The sequence below is a fragment of the Macrobrachium nipponense genome, chromosome 8 (genome assembly GCF_015104395.2).
Source record: "Macrobrachium nipponense isolate FS-2020 chromosome 8, ASM1510439v2, whole genome shotgun sequence".
In the NCBI taxonomy this organism is placed as follows: domain Eukaryota; kingdom Metazoa; phylum Arthropoda; class Malacostraca; order Decapoda; family Palaemonidae; genus Macrobrachium; species Macrobrachium nipponense.
The window spans coordinates 47,784,480-47,801,571 of NC_087203.1; the positions used below are offsets into that span (position 1 = coordinate 47,784,480).

At 43.2% G+C, this 17,092-nt stretch overlaps 1 protein-coding gene across 1 annotated transcript in view; it reads left to right on the plus strand.

Annotated features, from left to right (window-relative positions):
* LOC135223083 (uncharacterized) overlaps positions 1-17,092 on the plus strand; it is an 89,920-nt gene that overhangs the window by 10,378 nt on the left and 62,450 nt on the right. Inside the window, 1 exon segment of the mRNA XM_064261589.1 lies at positions 15,768-15,905. Within this exon segment, the coding sequence (XP_064117659.1) occupies positions 15,768-15,905 (138 nt within the window).

The window sequence follows — 17,092 nt, forward strand, 5'->3', positions numbered from 1 at the left end:
TAAGTCTTTATATATACCCAGTTTGGAGGGTGAAACACACCAATTGGCAACAGAGAGAGAGAGAGAAGGGAAGGTGAAGGAAGGAAGAAGGACAGGGGTGGCGGTGGAGGGGGGGGAAGAGGGTAGGTGGAGCTTTTTACTGCTGTATTTGTATCCATTTCTGGATAATGGAGTTTTTGTCTCTTGGTACAAGGACAAGTGTCGTTATTAGTGATTCACGATACCCTTATAAATTACGGCACTGGGTGTAATACACTATAGCAAAATCTTGTTCTGATACGAGAATTCGTGACAGAAATATTGCCAAAAAACGTGCTTGCACTGTCTCTGAAACCCATAGTAGGTATGCTGCTTAGTTGTCAATCAAGTTTTTTATAATCAAGTACTTTTACAAGCTAGCTATTGTTATAAATTTGTATTTTCTCAATCAAAACATATGCTCCTCAATGCTAACTTTCCTCTTTTAACGACTTTCTGGTCATTGCAAATTCTGCCCCATTAATTTCTTATGGTGCAAAAACAGACAGAGGCCCAGGGACCGAAAGTGTTTGCGTCACACTACGGTGGTAATCCGGCAGTAAAACATCTTCATATATCCAAAAAGTAAATAATAAAGCTATATACTATGCGCATTACGATTATAACAATTACATGAATAGTTGATAACAATCTGCATGAATAACTGGTAAACTGTTCTGCAAGAAAGTTGAGTATAGCAATTCATTTACAATAGGTACGAAAGTCAAGATGTCGTGACGTCCTAATACAGGACTTAAAAGAACGTTCTAATCACGAAAAATAATTACTTAAATTTGAGTCAGGAATCGGGTTACTTTTTCAATAACGAATATTTTCAAATTAATCATCATAAATATGTAAAATATTGATGTTTTACTATTTATTTAAATAATTATCTAGTGCACGCTTTGTCGTCGTCTTCTACCAAAACAGTAGTTTCATACAATCAACTTACCTGTCAGATATATACATAGCTAAGACTCCGTCGTCCCAGCTATGTATATATCTGCCAGGTAAGTATGTATGAAACTTTATTGTAACATAACAATATCATTTTCCTTAAAAACGTTGTGGCCAGGGACTGTTTTCCGATTGTTGTGATGAAAGTGCCGATGCATTTGCAAACTGTTTCCATGAATTCTAGTTGTCATAGTAATGCAGTAGTAATGATAAAATTGCTGTAATATGTATATAGTATACTACAAATAGATATGCTAATTTCACTTATTTCCCCAGTTTTGTGTAAGTCTTATACCCAGTTTGAAGGGTAAACACATACCAATTGACAACAGCGATAAACAATTGAAGAGCGCAAAACACCGCAAAGAATGCCGTAGTCCCCTTGAATAAGTATGAATACTAAGTGCTGGTAAGAGTTCGGGGATATGATTGTTGTGATGAAAGTGCCCCAGCGTCTATGGGTACAAGTGGTGTGCGGATTTAGCACAAGAAATGGGAAGTTTGTTGACACAAGCGACTCCGCAAACATTGAGATGGTGTCAATCTTCTAAAATTTTTTAATTGTAAGTTAAAATTTCGAAAGCGTTTTGGGATTGTGGGCACTGCGTTGGCCACCCTTTTCATTAACCTCTGTTTAAATCTTAAAATATGGCCTTAATTTCTAACTTTGGAGAAAAGGGATTTTGACGTAAGGAAAAATCTATTTCTGGGCGATTGGCTCGTGTCGCCAGCGAAATATCCTTTAATCTATTATTTCTAGGGTAAATGTACTAACACATACCAGAGAATAAATAAATAAAGAAAAAGGTCAGTACAACTGACTCGCTCACCCTCCAAAAGAGGGTGTCGGTATGAACACTATGGCGAGTGAGACCACTACCACGAGCCGCTTGCCAATAGAAACTCTCCCACTACAAATCCCCACAAGAGGGGAGCCGACCCACAGAGTGGGCAGCAACTACTACTACTCCATCCCATGCTGCCGACTGCTGCGCCTCTGTGGCCATCCTGAAGTTAGCAGACAATCTTGAGCGATGGGATGGGTAGGGCGGGATTTCGCTGGCGACACGAGCCAATCGCCCAGAAATAGATTTTTCCTTACGTCAAAATCCCTTTTCTGGGCTCAGCTCGTGTCGCTGCGCGAAATCGTTACCAGAGAAATAGCACAAGATTGTAAAGAAAATTCAACTAAACAAAAAAGGGGTCTCAAATAAAAGATAACATAAAAAGAAGGAATATAATTGCTAATAAAATATACATATACACAATGATACAAAATTAGAAATATTACTTAAATTAAACTTAATGCTAATAATATTTCTTAAAATTAACTTAATTTTTACATATATACAGGGCTTACATGGAATATATGTTAAAAGCAGTATCTGTGTATAGATATGTACAAAGAACTCAAAAGCAATTATAACAATAACTTGAACAGAACAAACTTCAATAAATAATATATGAAGGGAATGTATATGACTTAATATACAAAACCCGTAACCATTGTAAATAAGATGTATCCCCTAGCATAAAAATAAGGGGATCACATCAAAGAGATCAATACATACAATCGATTGTGAGTGCCCCTAGCATAAGGGACCCCCACCATATCACCATAAGAGCAGCTAAGACCCAAGGTAAACGTAGATGAACATGACAGGCATAGACGAACTGTTGGGTGAGACAGGTAGAAAGGAGGACTGGATCTTCTACTAAAGATTAGCAGAGTCGGGGGAAACTATGTTACCCGCCGCAACTGCTGAAAATTTCAGAGCTTCCAAGGACTTTAAGTAATGACGCTTAAATACTGTCGGCGATTTTCCATCCAGTATATTTTTTCAACTCCTCGAAATTCATATGTTGGAAATAGTTAATTGAGGTGGCTACTGCCCTGACATCATGTGCTTTTGGGAAAGAGTCAGGATTGGCTTGCTTAATAAAGTACAGGATCTGCTGCCTGATGCCTTTAATAGATAAAGTACCACCTTTTTCTTTCTTAAAGAGAGGACCCGATGAGGATGAGGAGGTCCTGGACAGAAAGGCTCGTAAGGTCGATACTGGGCAAAGAGATATATCTTGTGGAAGGGGTACAACCTTCCATGGTTCCCTACCTCATCAAAGGATCTTCATTCTTTGCTATAAAAACTACGTTCCGGAGAAAGTAGCACTTCCCCTGGGAAGAAATTGAATATGATCCGGATCTCTGGATAATGCCGACAGTTCTGAAATTCTAGCTCCTGAGGCCAAGCTTAATAAAAATAGTTTTTCTTAAGAGCATTATAAATGAACCTGTGTCATTATCAGATTTCTGAAGCCAGCTTTAGAACATCATTTAAGAACCATGATACTGACGTAGGCCTTACAGAAGGTCTAAGTCTATCACAAGCCTTGGGAATAGACGAGAAGTAGGAGTCTGTCAAGTCTATGTTTGAAACCAAATTGAAAAATCTTTTTCAAGGCTGACTTGTTTGTCGTAATGGTGCTAGCTGCTAAGCCTTTTTCAAATAAAGATCTGAAAAAGGATATAGCTGAATTGATTGTCATGATTCTAATATCTGATTCTCTCAGGAAGGTTGCTAACTTTTTGACAGCAGCATCATACTGTCTCAAAGTTGAATCCCTTTTATCAGATTCCAAGAAGAGAATATTTGAGGGTCAATATTCGCATCTCTTTCGCTGCAAACTTCATGAAATCCATAAAGTTAGGGTTTTGAGAATTCCTGAGGAAGCGAACACAGTCTTCGTTTGCACTGACTGGGAGAGCCTGGACTGGGAATTCGCAAGAGGGCGAAGACCCAGTTCCAGAATTAGAGGGTAGGACCAATTGCTCTTCGGCCAGTCTGGGCTACTAGAGCACTTGACCCTTGAATGTCCTGAGTTTGTTCAGTACCTTCATGAGAAGATTCACTGGAGGGAAGACATAAATCTTCTCCCAGTTGTTCCAGTCTAGGGCCATGGCGTCCGTGGCATAGGCCAGAGGGTCCAGGTTTGGGGGCCACATACATGGGAGAGTGGTTCGCTTGGGATGCGAAGAGATCCACTTGTAGGCCTGGAACTCTCTGAAGAATCCATTGGAACGAACTGCTGTCCAGTGACCATTCCGACTCTAGATGGTACTGATCGGGATAGAGCATCTGCTATGACGTTTCTCACTCCAGCTATGGGTGGAGGAGAGGTGCCAACTGAACTTGTCCGCCAGGGAGAAGATGGCTACCATGACATGATTTAGATGACGTGCTTTGGAGCCTCCCCTGTTTATACAATGGACTACCACTGCGCTGTCTAAGACTAGCTTTATGTGGGAGTACTTCGGCGGACGTAACCTTTTTAGAGTCAAGAACACTGCCATTGCTTCCAGTACGTTTATGTGGAACTGACGGAACTGAGGTGACCAAGTTCCCTGAACTTTCTTGAACTGAGAATATCCTCCCCAACCGCTTAACGAAGCGTCTGTGTGGATGGTAATCCCCGGAGGAGGAAACTGAAGGGGCACTGATATCGATAAGTTCTTGACTTTTGCCCACGGGCGTAGTCGATTCCGTAGAATCTGAGGGACTGAGGATAATTTGTCCCTGGACCTGACATTTGCTCGTGAGCGCCACCATATTCTGGTTAGGTCTTTCAGTTTGGCTTTCATCAAGATGTTGTCACTGATGCAAACTGGAGTGAACCCAGGATCCTTTCCTGGGTTCTTCTTGACGCAAGTTTGTGACTCAGAAATTGCTTTACTGACTTCGCTATTTCTTTCCTCTTGGCTGATGGAATCGACAGAGTATGGGAGGATAGATTCCATTGAATGCCCAGCCACTGAAAGTTTGACTCTGGAGTGAGTCTTGACTTGGTCCTGTTTATCTTGAAGCCTAGATATTCCAGGAACTGAATCACTTTCAGTGTTGCTTTGTGGCATTCCTCGACTGTTGGAGCCCAGATTAACCAATCGTCGAGATACGCTACTACCATAACCCCTTGCGATCTTAGTTGTTGAACTACCACTTCCGCCAACTTCGTGAACACCCTGGGTGCTACGTTGAGCCCGAAAGGAACTACCTTGAAGGAGAATGCCTGATCTCCTATCTTGAAGCCCAGATACGACGGAAGTGCCTTGCAATAGGGATATGATAGTAAGCGTCTGTAAGATCGATAGAGGTGGTGACGGCCCCACGGGGAAGTAAGGTCCGTACCTGCGAGATCGTGAGCATCTTGAACTTGTCGCAGCGAATGGCTAAGTTTAAGCGGGACAAGTCTAAGATTACCCTTCTTTTTTGTGAGCCTTTCTTTGGAACGCTGAACAAGCGCCCTTGAAACTTTAATCTGTTGACTCTCGCTATAGCTCCTTTCTGAAGGAGGTCCTCCGCATACTCCGTCAATTCTTTGGATGGAAGTTGGCGGAAAGGTCTGGATGGGGGCGGGTTCGCTACCCAACCCCAACCCAGGCCTTTTGACACAATGCTTTTGCGCCCACTTGCTGAAATCACCGGTGGCGGAAGTGAAACAGCCTCCCTCCTACCTGAAAGTCCTCATTGGTGTTGGTAGCCTCCGCGGCCTCCCCTGAAATGCTTTCCTCTATTAAAGGACCCTCCCGATCCTCTCTGACGAAAGGATCGCTTACCTCTGCCTCCCTTACCCGAGCGGTCATACTTCTGGGAAGCCTGGCCCTCGAAGACTTGATTGAAGGCTGGGGAGAGAGAGCGTAAGAGGTGGAGGGTTGAGGCTGGGGGAAATGACATAGATAGGCTGCGATTGAGCCTTGGAGGTAGAAGGTTGGGCTGCTTGCACCAACGGGACAGCTGGAACAGGCTGGGTAAAGTGTGGCTGTTTCTTTTGGTAAGGCTGGAAACGTCTGGGTTTCTTCTGAGCCTTACCTCTGACAACTTGATCTTGGCGTCTCTTGGCCGTAAGACCCCAACGATCTTTAAGGCTTTGGTTAAGCCTTGTAGCCTCTGCCTGGACCTCCTTCACCATCGCATCTGGGAAGAGGTCTGCTCCCCAGATGTTCGATGCAAGCAACTTATTCGGTTCATGCCGAATCGTTGCTTCTTGGAGGACATGTTTCCTACAGTTTGTTCTAGCCGTGGCGAACTCGAACATATCAGACTGCACCGTTTGAGTCAGTGACTTGGTGATCAGCTTAAAAAGTGGCTCAGAACCATAGGAAATGGTAGCCACCTCGGTCATGGCCATGGTATTGATAGACCTGGCCAACCTAGACTTGGCATCAATTCTGCCTGAATGAGGCTATCTGGAGTCTAGGCAGCTTCTCACTAAACTTGCTCCATAGCACAGTCTGGTTTGAGTTTGCCCGCAGAAAAAAGTGTTGGGCAGATCTTCCCACAACTCACCGGCTGAGGGAAGTAAAGGAGACGTAGGGTCCGCTTCTTTCAGCTGAGGCAACGAATCCCCCTTCTGGGCTGCTGGAATGGTAACCGTAGCAATCTTTGTCAAGAAAGGGAGCGGGGTACTCTCTTCCATTGTAAAGATTGTGAAAGGACTCTTAAACGGCTGTATTTTCGTGTTCGAACAGTCATGTCCTCTAAACACCTGAGCCATTCTCTTTGAGCCTGGTCTCGTGAATAGAGGTGTTTCTTTAGGTACCTTATCGTCTCGAGTCATGGCAGAGGGCGGTGAGCCTGGCGTAGCCGATGACGGAGGCTGAGGTCTTCCGGGTAGAACTCGAAGTCTTCAATCCTCCGAGTTCCACATTCCGGATAGAAATAAGCCCGTCCTGGAAGGGGGCGTATGACGCTACTCTCCAAGGATTTGTTCATACTGAACGGAGGTAGAGAGTCATACGGAGGCAATTGCGCTCCCCCTGTGCGAAGGGTGGGGGAGAAGCTAGCGGAGCTTGGCTCAGTCCGGCGATAATGTTGTCCTGGGAGTTGATCCTATCAGACAACCGGGAGAACATCTGTTCCATACTGGTTTTTAGAGACCCCACCAGATCGCCCACTTGTTGCAACAGGCCAGCGTTGGGATCCAAAGCCGGAGCTGCTGCGGAGTGGACGGGTGGCTCTGAACCGGAACCAAAGGTAGTGGAACGGTTGACTCTGCTGGATGTGTGATCTCTCCCTGGAGGATCTACTCCTAGAGGATTTGGGAGCCGGACCCGGAAGCTTTAGACCTCTCTGCTCCGGGGTTTTTAGCCGGAGACTTACGAGATGATGATGACGCCGACGCCGTCTTTTTAGACGACGACGACGTCTTAGTCAAGGTTTTTACTGCTTGTCCTTTGACCTTAGGTCTAACGGAAGCATCAGGAGAGTATAAAGTTCTGTACCTGTAAAGCCTTGGAAGGATGGAGAGTTTGCAGGGGTAGAAGATCCAGTGGCACCAAGGGCATCCCTTGGGCGTCCAACGTACTCACCTCGACCAACAGGTCGTCTACACCTACCATGGGTTCAATGTTTAGATCTAACGTCGCGACTTCCGAGGAGATGTCCTGGCCTGGATCCGTCAACGAGGCAGCGAGCTGTTGTTGGATGAACGCAATAGTCGGGGCCGCCTCTGCTGGGTCGACGTAGCCCGTTGCCTTGCCTCCGGGGAAGATCAGGAGGGCCGCCAACCTCTTCTCGAGAATGTAGGGCATACCCTTGGCGGCGCTTCTTCCCAAAACCGCCGACCCAGGCCCGCAGGGTTGCCAGTGCGGTGTCCTTCACAGCCGGAGCCTGGAAGAGAGGGTATTTATTAGTTTTTAAGATTAAACTTAAAACTAAAACTAAATTAAAAGCTTAAACTTAAAATATAGGGGATGCGAAATCCCCTGTATTTTTTATCTTAAGTTTAAAGAAGATTAGAATTTTTTAAAACTTAAGAACTATAACGAAGTAGGGACTGGCTAACGGAGTTGGAAATACTTACCCCGTCTAAGAGCTGGCTCACCAGATCATAACAGATGGTGCATGTCTCGTGATACCAGACTTGGAGGTCCCCGGTGCGGAGTCCGCGCATGGAGCATGGGACCGGCAAACTTCATGTCCACAGGGGTCTTGAAGCGTGGCGGTGCATCCCGGATGCTTCACAGTTGGTGGTCTGTAAGTTGAAAAGCACATGAGCATCTTAAAGGCTATCACTTACAGGCTAAAGGACAGCAGAACTCCGCTGCATGCCGGAGCTCGGAAAAAATTTGGGCATAACCCCTCCCTTACCGCCTGAATAGGCTATAACCCCGGAGAGATCCGTGAGGCAGACAAGGGAGGGGGGATGGTTTAAGGTAACTTAAGATAAACTTACTTAGTTTAACATAACTAATTCTTAAACCTATAAAAAACTGTATGCCTCAGTCCATCCACCCTGCGGGGTGAACTAGCACCTTTCTTTCCACTTGGATGCCGGAGCTCCGGTAGAAAAGGAGCCCCAGTAAGGTGGGGAAAGGGCGAGAGGGCACACAGACTCGCACTAGCAACGGAGCGACGGAGGGGGGAAATTTCCCCGGCCAGTCCCCCCCCCCCCCCCCCCCCCCCCCCCCCCCCCCCCCCCCCCCCCCCCCCCCCCCCCCCGCCCCCCCCCCCCCCCCCCCCCGCCATCCGGCCGGACCGAGAAGCTGGAGAGGTCGAGTCCAGTCTGGGTCTGTCCCGTCCCTCTACTCCCTCCGCCTGGGGGGAGAGGGAGGCAGGCTCAGGTATGCGGAGCGAGCGTGGGCAGACCAACCCTCCCCCGGCCCTATGGAAGAGCGGGAGGAGGGAAGATGACTGGACAGGCGTCTGGCTGCTCCGTGATCACGTAGTGACCACGGGGCGGTAACAACAAAACAATGAAACGATAAGGCCATAGAATACACAACCGGCTGATCAGAGAGGAAGCTATAAGGAAGCAACCGAACTGAGAGCGGTAGCGCATGGGCCCTATGGGCCATAACCCTAGCTAGAATGAAGCCAGACGCCTACACTAACAAAAAACTTAATTAAATAAATTTAAATAAAACATTGAAAGAAAGAAAACAAAATAGTATAGGAGGAAAAAATCAGGAGTGTACGACTAACCCGAAAGAAAGTCTACCACTCAAAAGCTAGCCGGGGCCGATACTAAGAGCCGTGGCTAGGGTCTGGATAGAAGAAGCCTACGTAAGGTAAAAAAGACATGCATGCATGACATAAAACCGCGTAGACTGTACCCTAAAACAAATAGGATGACTAAAAATAGAGCGTACTAAAGTAAGGGAAGGTTCTGGGTATGGAAGACCAAGAACGAACCCGCCACGAGGCAGAACCATGCTGCCATGCTTCCGACCTAGAGTTCGTATTTATACCTAAAAAAACGGCAAATACTGACTCAAGGACGGAAAAAACCAAATAGCAATAAACATTGAGTACTTAACTTAGCTGCTGCGATGGCTGACACGCTCCATGATGAGTAAATCCAAAAATAAGGGCACAAAAACACAGAGCAAAAAGGGCACGTGTATACAGTGTGCGCTAACTGAAAAGGATGGCCACCAGAGGCGCAGCAGTCGGCAGCATGGGATGGAGTAGTAGTAGTTGCTGCCCACTCTGTGGGTCGGCTCCCCTCTTGTGGGGATTTTGTAGTGGGAGATTTCTATTGGCAAGCGGCTCGTGGGTAGTGGTCTCACTCGCCATAGTGTTCATGACCGACACCCTCTTGGAGGGTGAGCGAGTCAGTTGTACTGACCTTTTTCTTTATTTATTTATTCTCTGGTATGTGTTAGTACATTTACCCTAGAAATAATAGATTAAAGGATATTTCGCGCAGCGACACGAGCTGAGCCCAAAATACTTACTTTGAAAGGAGAGTAGAGGTCTTTAGCTCCTATTATCACCACCAACAACTCATGACTGATGACCATCTCCGGTGTCAGGACGTGTTAAAAGTACTTTTTCGCAGGGTGGCCTAGCTGTGGTAGTCGGTGAGTTGGCCAGTCCACGCGGTTGTTTACCCTATTAGTAAAAGTATGAAACTTCTTATTCCCGGAGTCATGGTTTGAACTGAAATTCATTTTTACCTTGTAATCACAGCCAAAACTGGTTCAGCTAGTCCACTCTGTTGTTTCCCCTTTGTAGAGGATTGATGTCATCTCAAAGTTTCCAGAGTCACTTGTGTCAGCAAACTTCCCATTTCCTGTGCTAAATCGGCACACCACTTGTACCCAGAGACGCTGAGACACTTTCTTCACAACAATTGTAAACAATGACGCCATCCGCCCTCGGGTTCAAGGAAACTCGCGATTTTTCAGTAGAAAGAAGAAGAGTGGGCTAGATAATTATTTAAATGAATAGTTAAACATCGGTATAAGGTCATGAATTGTATAAATTTTTTACATATTCATGTTAATCAATTTGAAAATATTCATTGTTGAAAAAGTAAGTAGACTCCTGACTCAAATACGTATCAACGGTTTTACTGTGAACATTAGCTACGATGTATTTGTTCCTACACATTATACATACCATCAGTCCTTTACATAAGTAATTACTTTCAGCGCCAGCTGGAACTTGGTCGTAAGATTCTATAACAAAGTAGTTAGGCAGTAACTGTTTGTCCGATGGTCGGGAGTCCCGCCCGACTGGATGTAAAACATTCCACTTGCTTTCGACCGCTGTCGGGTGCAGGGACGACTGTCGTTTAACCTCTCTGTCCACCTCTGTTGTGAGACTTGTTGTTTTTGCATATTGCCTTTTTTCTTGTATAATTGTGGATATTTCTGCATTTGTGGTTATTTTGTCTATTTGTCTGATTCTGAGATATTGCAATAGTACTCTCCCAGAACACCTGAATTAGCCCTAGTCACTGACCAGCCTGAACTATATCCCCACATATTTAACCACTAAGTGAGTAATTTTAACTGTCAGCATTACCAACGCTGCAGGTAAAACGCTACTGCAAATACCGGCCACCAGAGGGCTTGTCACCTTAATTGTTATTCGTTCGCGTGGTGAGCCGGACGTGGTCTTGCTCCCAGCGAACTTTTGATCATGTAGCCCGACCCTCAGTGTTTACCGAGGCCTTGATAGGGTTTTGATATCCTTGCCTTGCGTTTAAAACGTCTCTTCCAATTTTTCCCCGATTTGGATCGTATTTCGATTGTTTTTGGAACTTCCTCTGTTTATCGTCGGGGGAGATGGTCGAGCCTCATCTCTAAAATCCTTACCTTAAGCTCTGCTTCATCAGCCTCGCCTCCAACAGCTGCTGGTTGAGATGTCTGCATACTTCGTTCCTGTGCTAGTGCAACGAAGGATGAGTACCCTCAAATGACAGACATTCCTTTTGTTTTAGCTGTAGAGAAGTGCAATGTATGTCATAGAGAGGTGTATAGAATGTAAGGATTGGTTCATTAGATCACTTAGGACTACCCAGAACATATAGAAGACAGCGGCAAAATCGCAATAGTTAAGCAAAAAGAGCTACAGCAGGAAGATAGAAAATACCTAACTTGTTTGCTATTTCATGACAAAGCTAATTGAAATAAAGATAGCAGTTGTAGCGTAGGTGATACTAATCGTTCTCTTCCAGCTCCCCTGCCTGTTCCAGAACCAGCCCTGACGGGCACTGGGGGTCATGGAGATCCAAAAACCGAAAGGGTTGGAGCTTTTTAGCAGCAGATTCCCCCTCAAGGTGAAAGTTCTTGGATTAATGTAATGTTAGGCCAGGGACAGACAAGTAGCGATAAGGTTAAATAGTGTTTAGGAAGAGAAGCGCAGGTTAAGTTCCTCGGGTTCGGACTCCCTGTAGTGTCTAGTGTGAAGGTTCGTCTTTAGAGCCCATCCTGGGTTTTTTTTTTTTATTTCCTGCTTTGAGTTCTTTGCAAACAGTCAGTTAAATTTCTAGGTAATACATATTGACTTACGATAATTCAGTACAAGAGAAACTGCATAAAATTAACACAGTAGTCCAGCCTAGAGTAGCCTCTTTACTACATATCTGTATAGTAATTACAAGTATTGGCCAATCCTGGAGATTTGTGCATTCTGACTTATGATGATTCAGTACCGGAATAATTGAACGTGAAACGAGAATGGAATCGTATGATATTCAGTACAATAATGTATTTGAACAATAACGAGAATCAGATTCGGTCCGACTTCAGCAGAGTTGGACTGTGTAGGCTTGCCAACTAATCCAATATTGTATGTATCCTCATATTATTGTAGTATTGTTGATGGAAGTATCGTTATTCCCATAGCACTTCTTGGTCCTGATTGGCTACCTCGGACTGGTGTAACTATGCTCCTCCCCTCTTACACCTTGCTTTTGTCTTGCAGTAGTCAAGCTGGAAGACCGTCTTTTAACTATGTTAACATTTTTAACAGATAATATTGGTATCTTGTATCATATAAATCAGAAATCATAAGGAATTTTACTTTTCATTGCTTTCCGAGAATAATCCTCCAGGGACGGGATTCGGTAATATGGATGTCTTCATCAGTTTAACAGACGAATTTCTGTCAGTAATTACATGATGCTTCGTGTCAATTACAGTTGCAAATATAATTACCAGTCGCATTATCAAATTTCAGGCCGTCTCCGGGTTACGATGGGTTTAGCTTATGACATTCCGAGGTTAAGGTGCTTTTCAATTATATTCATCAGAAATTATTTCCAGGGTCACGACGCCTACAACACTGATCTGGCAGAAGAAATATGACACCAAAAATGCAAAATAATCAATATTTGAAGTTTTTTTTTATGAAAATGCAATAAGAATGCAGTTTTGAATGCACCCAAAGCATTAAAACTAAGGTTTTCTTAGGATTTTTGACGAGGTTCCGGCTTACAATGATTTTTGGCTTACGATGCGTCTCAAGAACGGAACCCCCGTCGTAACTTGGGGACTGCCCGTCTAACTGAAATTTTAGATAGTTTAGATTTGCACTTAAAATTACTTTGAAAATATGTAATTGATTACATTTAAATTGAATTACAATTACAAGCATGCCATTAGCACAGCCCTTTTTTTTGGGAGGGGGGGGGCATGGCCTAGACAGGCAGAGAAGCCAACTAGTCAATTCCTTCACTCGAGATGCAACCATCTCACTGGGTCTCAGCATATGTTCTTGTTCCTAGTTAGCTTAAATGAATAGCTGGATACTTTACTTATATAGAACGAACTCATATTGTTTGTATCACGACGTAATTTTAAGTACAAATTTGACTAAAGCGTCTCATTAGGAACTAGTTTTTCCCCTCCGCTAATAAATTGGTTAGTTTCAGCGATTCTGTTTGTTTTCACTTGTTTTCATCTATTGCGAGCTTTACGTTATTTATTTCATGTCGGTGTGAAAACAACAGTAAATGAGCTCTTTCATGCTAGTAGTTCTCTTTTAACCATGGCTGTGTTTGTATTCATATAAAAGCTTGGATAGGTTCTGGGCTGTTTGTTGTTAGAGTTCTGTGTTTTGAGTGTTTTTGAGTCAGTCTTTAGTCAGAACTGGTGATGTTAAGTAGAGTTGGTAGAGTTCTTTGAAGGCATTGAAAGTTGGTTAAGTTTTTGTGTGTATTTGATTTGTTGTTTGCTTGTTGTTGAGTTAATGTATTTTTGCTTTAGAGTTGTTGTGTCTGTGCTGTTGTCTTTGTTGTTATTCTTTGGTGTTGTTAGTGGGTGTGTATGTTGCCTTTTGTGCGGTTTTTTTTTGTGTTGTTTGTGCAGTGGTCTTGGGTTGTGATTGTTCCTTTTTTGTTGTTGTGTTGTTGAGTTTTTGGTTGTTTGCTGTGTTGTTAGGTTGTGGTTGTGTTTCTTGGTTGTTTGCTGTGTTGTTTTGTGGTTGTGTTCCTTGGTTATTGTTGTGTTGTTGTTGAGTTGTGGTTGTTCTTTGGTGGTTGTTGTGTTGTAGTCCTTGGGTGTTGTTGTGTTGGGTAGTGGTGTTGTGGTTCTTGGTGGTTGTTGTTGTTTATATCTCTGTGACCTCGACAGCGGACAGCACAGGATCGATAGCCCTGAGTAACTGGATTGATTGGTAGGTACTTGTGTTTTGTTTTTTGTTTTGTTTTTGTATAGGTGGAGGGTCGTTGTCCTGCTGTATTTGTTGTGTCATGAGAAAGTGTGATTGAGGGGGGATTTTGGCAGCTGGACTGATTAGATATATGTGGGGGGGATTCTGCAGCTTGTGATTCCGCCACAATGGCCGTACACAGTTATTTGAGTATACTATATATTGTTAAGATAATACTTATTAACTTAGAAAATGGTGTAAAGTTATGGAGGTAGAGAAGTTAGACGATTGTAATTTGGCCTCTCTCTCTCTCTCTCTCTCTCTCTCTCTCTCTCTCTCTCTCTCTCTCTCTCTCTCTCTCTCTCAGTCTTCCTCTTACTTTCTTTCTTTCATATCATACTCTTTCTTCATCTTACTTTCCACCCTCCTCTAACACTTGATTAATGTTGCAACTGAGAGGTTTTTCCTCCTGTTTACACCTTTCAAACCTTTTTACTGTCAATTTCCTTTTCAGCGCTGAATGACCTCATAGGTCCAGGATACTTTAGCCTTTTTAGCCCTTGGCCTAAAGTCTATATTAAACCCAACTATCTTGCTGCCTGACTGCACGCTGCTGCAAGCGCCAGCTGTGCGCAAGATATAGAAAGACTTCTTTTCAAAGTAAAAATTTCTAGTGTCATGGAGGTAGTTTGCACTGCGCATGGCTAGACTTTCATTAACTTCTGTTTAATCGGAAATTATGGCCTTAATTTCTAACTTGGGAGAAAACACTTCAAGAGGAAAGTAGAGGTCTCGAGGTGTTGCTTCCACTTCCACGGAGGTTGGCTTATGACTGAGGTCTAATTTAGGATACTGGAAGTGCTAAAGTTATTTTTTGGGAATATACATGTGTCTGCTGTCCCCACTGCAGTCCTTTAGCCTAGCTCAAGGACGAAATCAGCGGTAACAAATCTTTGTGCTTTCCTTTTAAGTGGATCCCTACTGTTCAGGTTAATACTCTCTCGCAGGGAGAGGAAGTAGGCTGCCACTTTCTATATTGTGCCAATACTTCCTGTCCCTCCTCCTGCCCCCCCCCCCCCCACCCCCACCCCCTGCACCCCTTGCCCACACTTCCAGCTGAGAGGGAGTTTCATGCAGGAGGTGAGAATCAGACCACCTTAGTAGGCTACTCTTGCTACATTGACTGCCAGCAGCACCAGCTGTGGCTGCAGCTACTTATAGTTCACCGCTGTTGAGCTTCCAGTGGCAGTAGGTGACGAATGCACTCGTTTTATTTCCCCCCCTTGACTGCCCCAATTTGTCTGTGATACTGAAGGAGAAGTACCAGGTGAGTGATGGGTAGTACTCTTCTCCCTTGACCTCCACTTAACTAACTCCTTACTAAGTCTAAAGGACCCAGTTTCGTCTCTACTGAGAATTCTCTCTCTGGTTTGCATACCTATAAAAATACAAATTACTATAAAAATGAAATAGAAGGGGAAGTACAAAGAGTTACTGTATAATTGGTCTACACTTTGATTTTCAAAGTAATTGCTTCAGTAAGGCATTAGTTTGCCTAAATAAAACATTTGTTGTATAATTTTGGTTCAATGAAAATGCTGTGTCCGGTTTTATTCTTAAAGTTGAATATTTATTCAGGGAAACAGAGTTAGCAGTTGCATGTACTATGTGTCACAGTCCTTTCCTATGTTGTGTTAACTTCTACATTGCATTTTAGAATATGGTACTATATATTTATTCTTAGCCATTTGACTTATTTATGAAAAACTTTGTCTCCTTTACCCATCAAGTATTTAGTACTGTGAATCATTAGTTTCACCGTGGCTGATTAAGTCCCTGTTATGAAAGATATCTTTGTTTTGGGACACGTGATTTTTAATCTTGTGTGATTCTTCTCACCCATTACAGATGTCAAAGTCGACAGGAAGAATCTGGACAAAGATGAGATTAAAAAAATTTGAAATACTGGAGGAAATATTGAGAAGGTCTCAGTTCCAGGGACTTGAATCTGCTTTGCACGACACGTTGTCTTCACCAGAGGATATGGTATGTTGATTGCACTGTTTAAAAGAATATTTCAAGAATGAAGGAACAGGCACTCATGATACTTACTAGGTCCTCTCTATAAAAAGAATTTGTTCCCACACGATATACAAACCCTCGGTCCTTTACATAACGAATTATTTTCAGCATAGGCTGGAATTACAGCCGTTGAATTCTTAACAAGGTGGTTAGGGAGTAACTACTGTCTTGTAGGCGGGTAGGCCCGCCTGTCCGGATGTAAACACTCCACTTTGCTTTCGGCTGTCTTCCGATGAAGACGTATGTTTGTGAGCTCTTGCTGACTAGCCATTAATTGCAATTTTCCTGGCAGGATCTAATTTTTTATTTTGAATACGTAGATATGTACATACTGTGTATGATATTTATAATTAATTGACTTTAATAATTAACCCTCTTACGCCAATTGGACGTATTAAACGTCGACATCAATTGTCTCCCGGGTGGCGATTGGACGTAGTAAACGTCGGCATAAAAAAAGGTTTTTTAAAAATTCGCGGAAAAATACTTATAGGCCTACCAGCCGAAAACTTTTGAATCACGCGCCTTGGTGGGGGATGCTGGGAGCTCACGGATCAAGGCGTTTTGTTTTGTTTACAATCATTACGCAGGCGCACAAAGCGCGAATTTGACATAATTTTTGCACCATTTTAAATTAGCCATTACATGGAGTATTATACTGAAAATGTGTGCAATTTTCATGTGGAATACAACAAAAAATACTCATGATTGTAGTTTTTATCAGTTTTTGAAATATTTTCATATAAATAGCGATAAGTGCCAAAATTTCAACCTTCGGTCAACTTTGACTCTACCGAAATGGGTCAAAAAACGCAATTGTAAGCTAAATCTCTTACATTCTAGTAATATTCAATCATTTACCTTCCTTTTGCAACAAATTGGACACGTCTAGCACAATATTTCGATTTATGGTGAATTTATGAAAAAAAACTTTTTCCTTACGTCCGCGCGGTAACTCTTCCGATAAATTTTTTTGTGCAATTGTCATAATGTTTGTACCATTTTAAATTTGCCGTTACATAAAGTTTTATATATGGAAATGTGCGCAATTTCATGCACAATACATCTAAAAACAACCCATGGTTGTAGCTTTTATCAGTTTTGAAATAAATATTTTCATACAAATAACGATAAGTGCCAAAATTTCAACC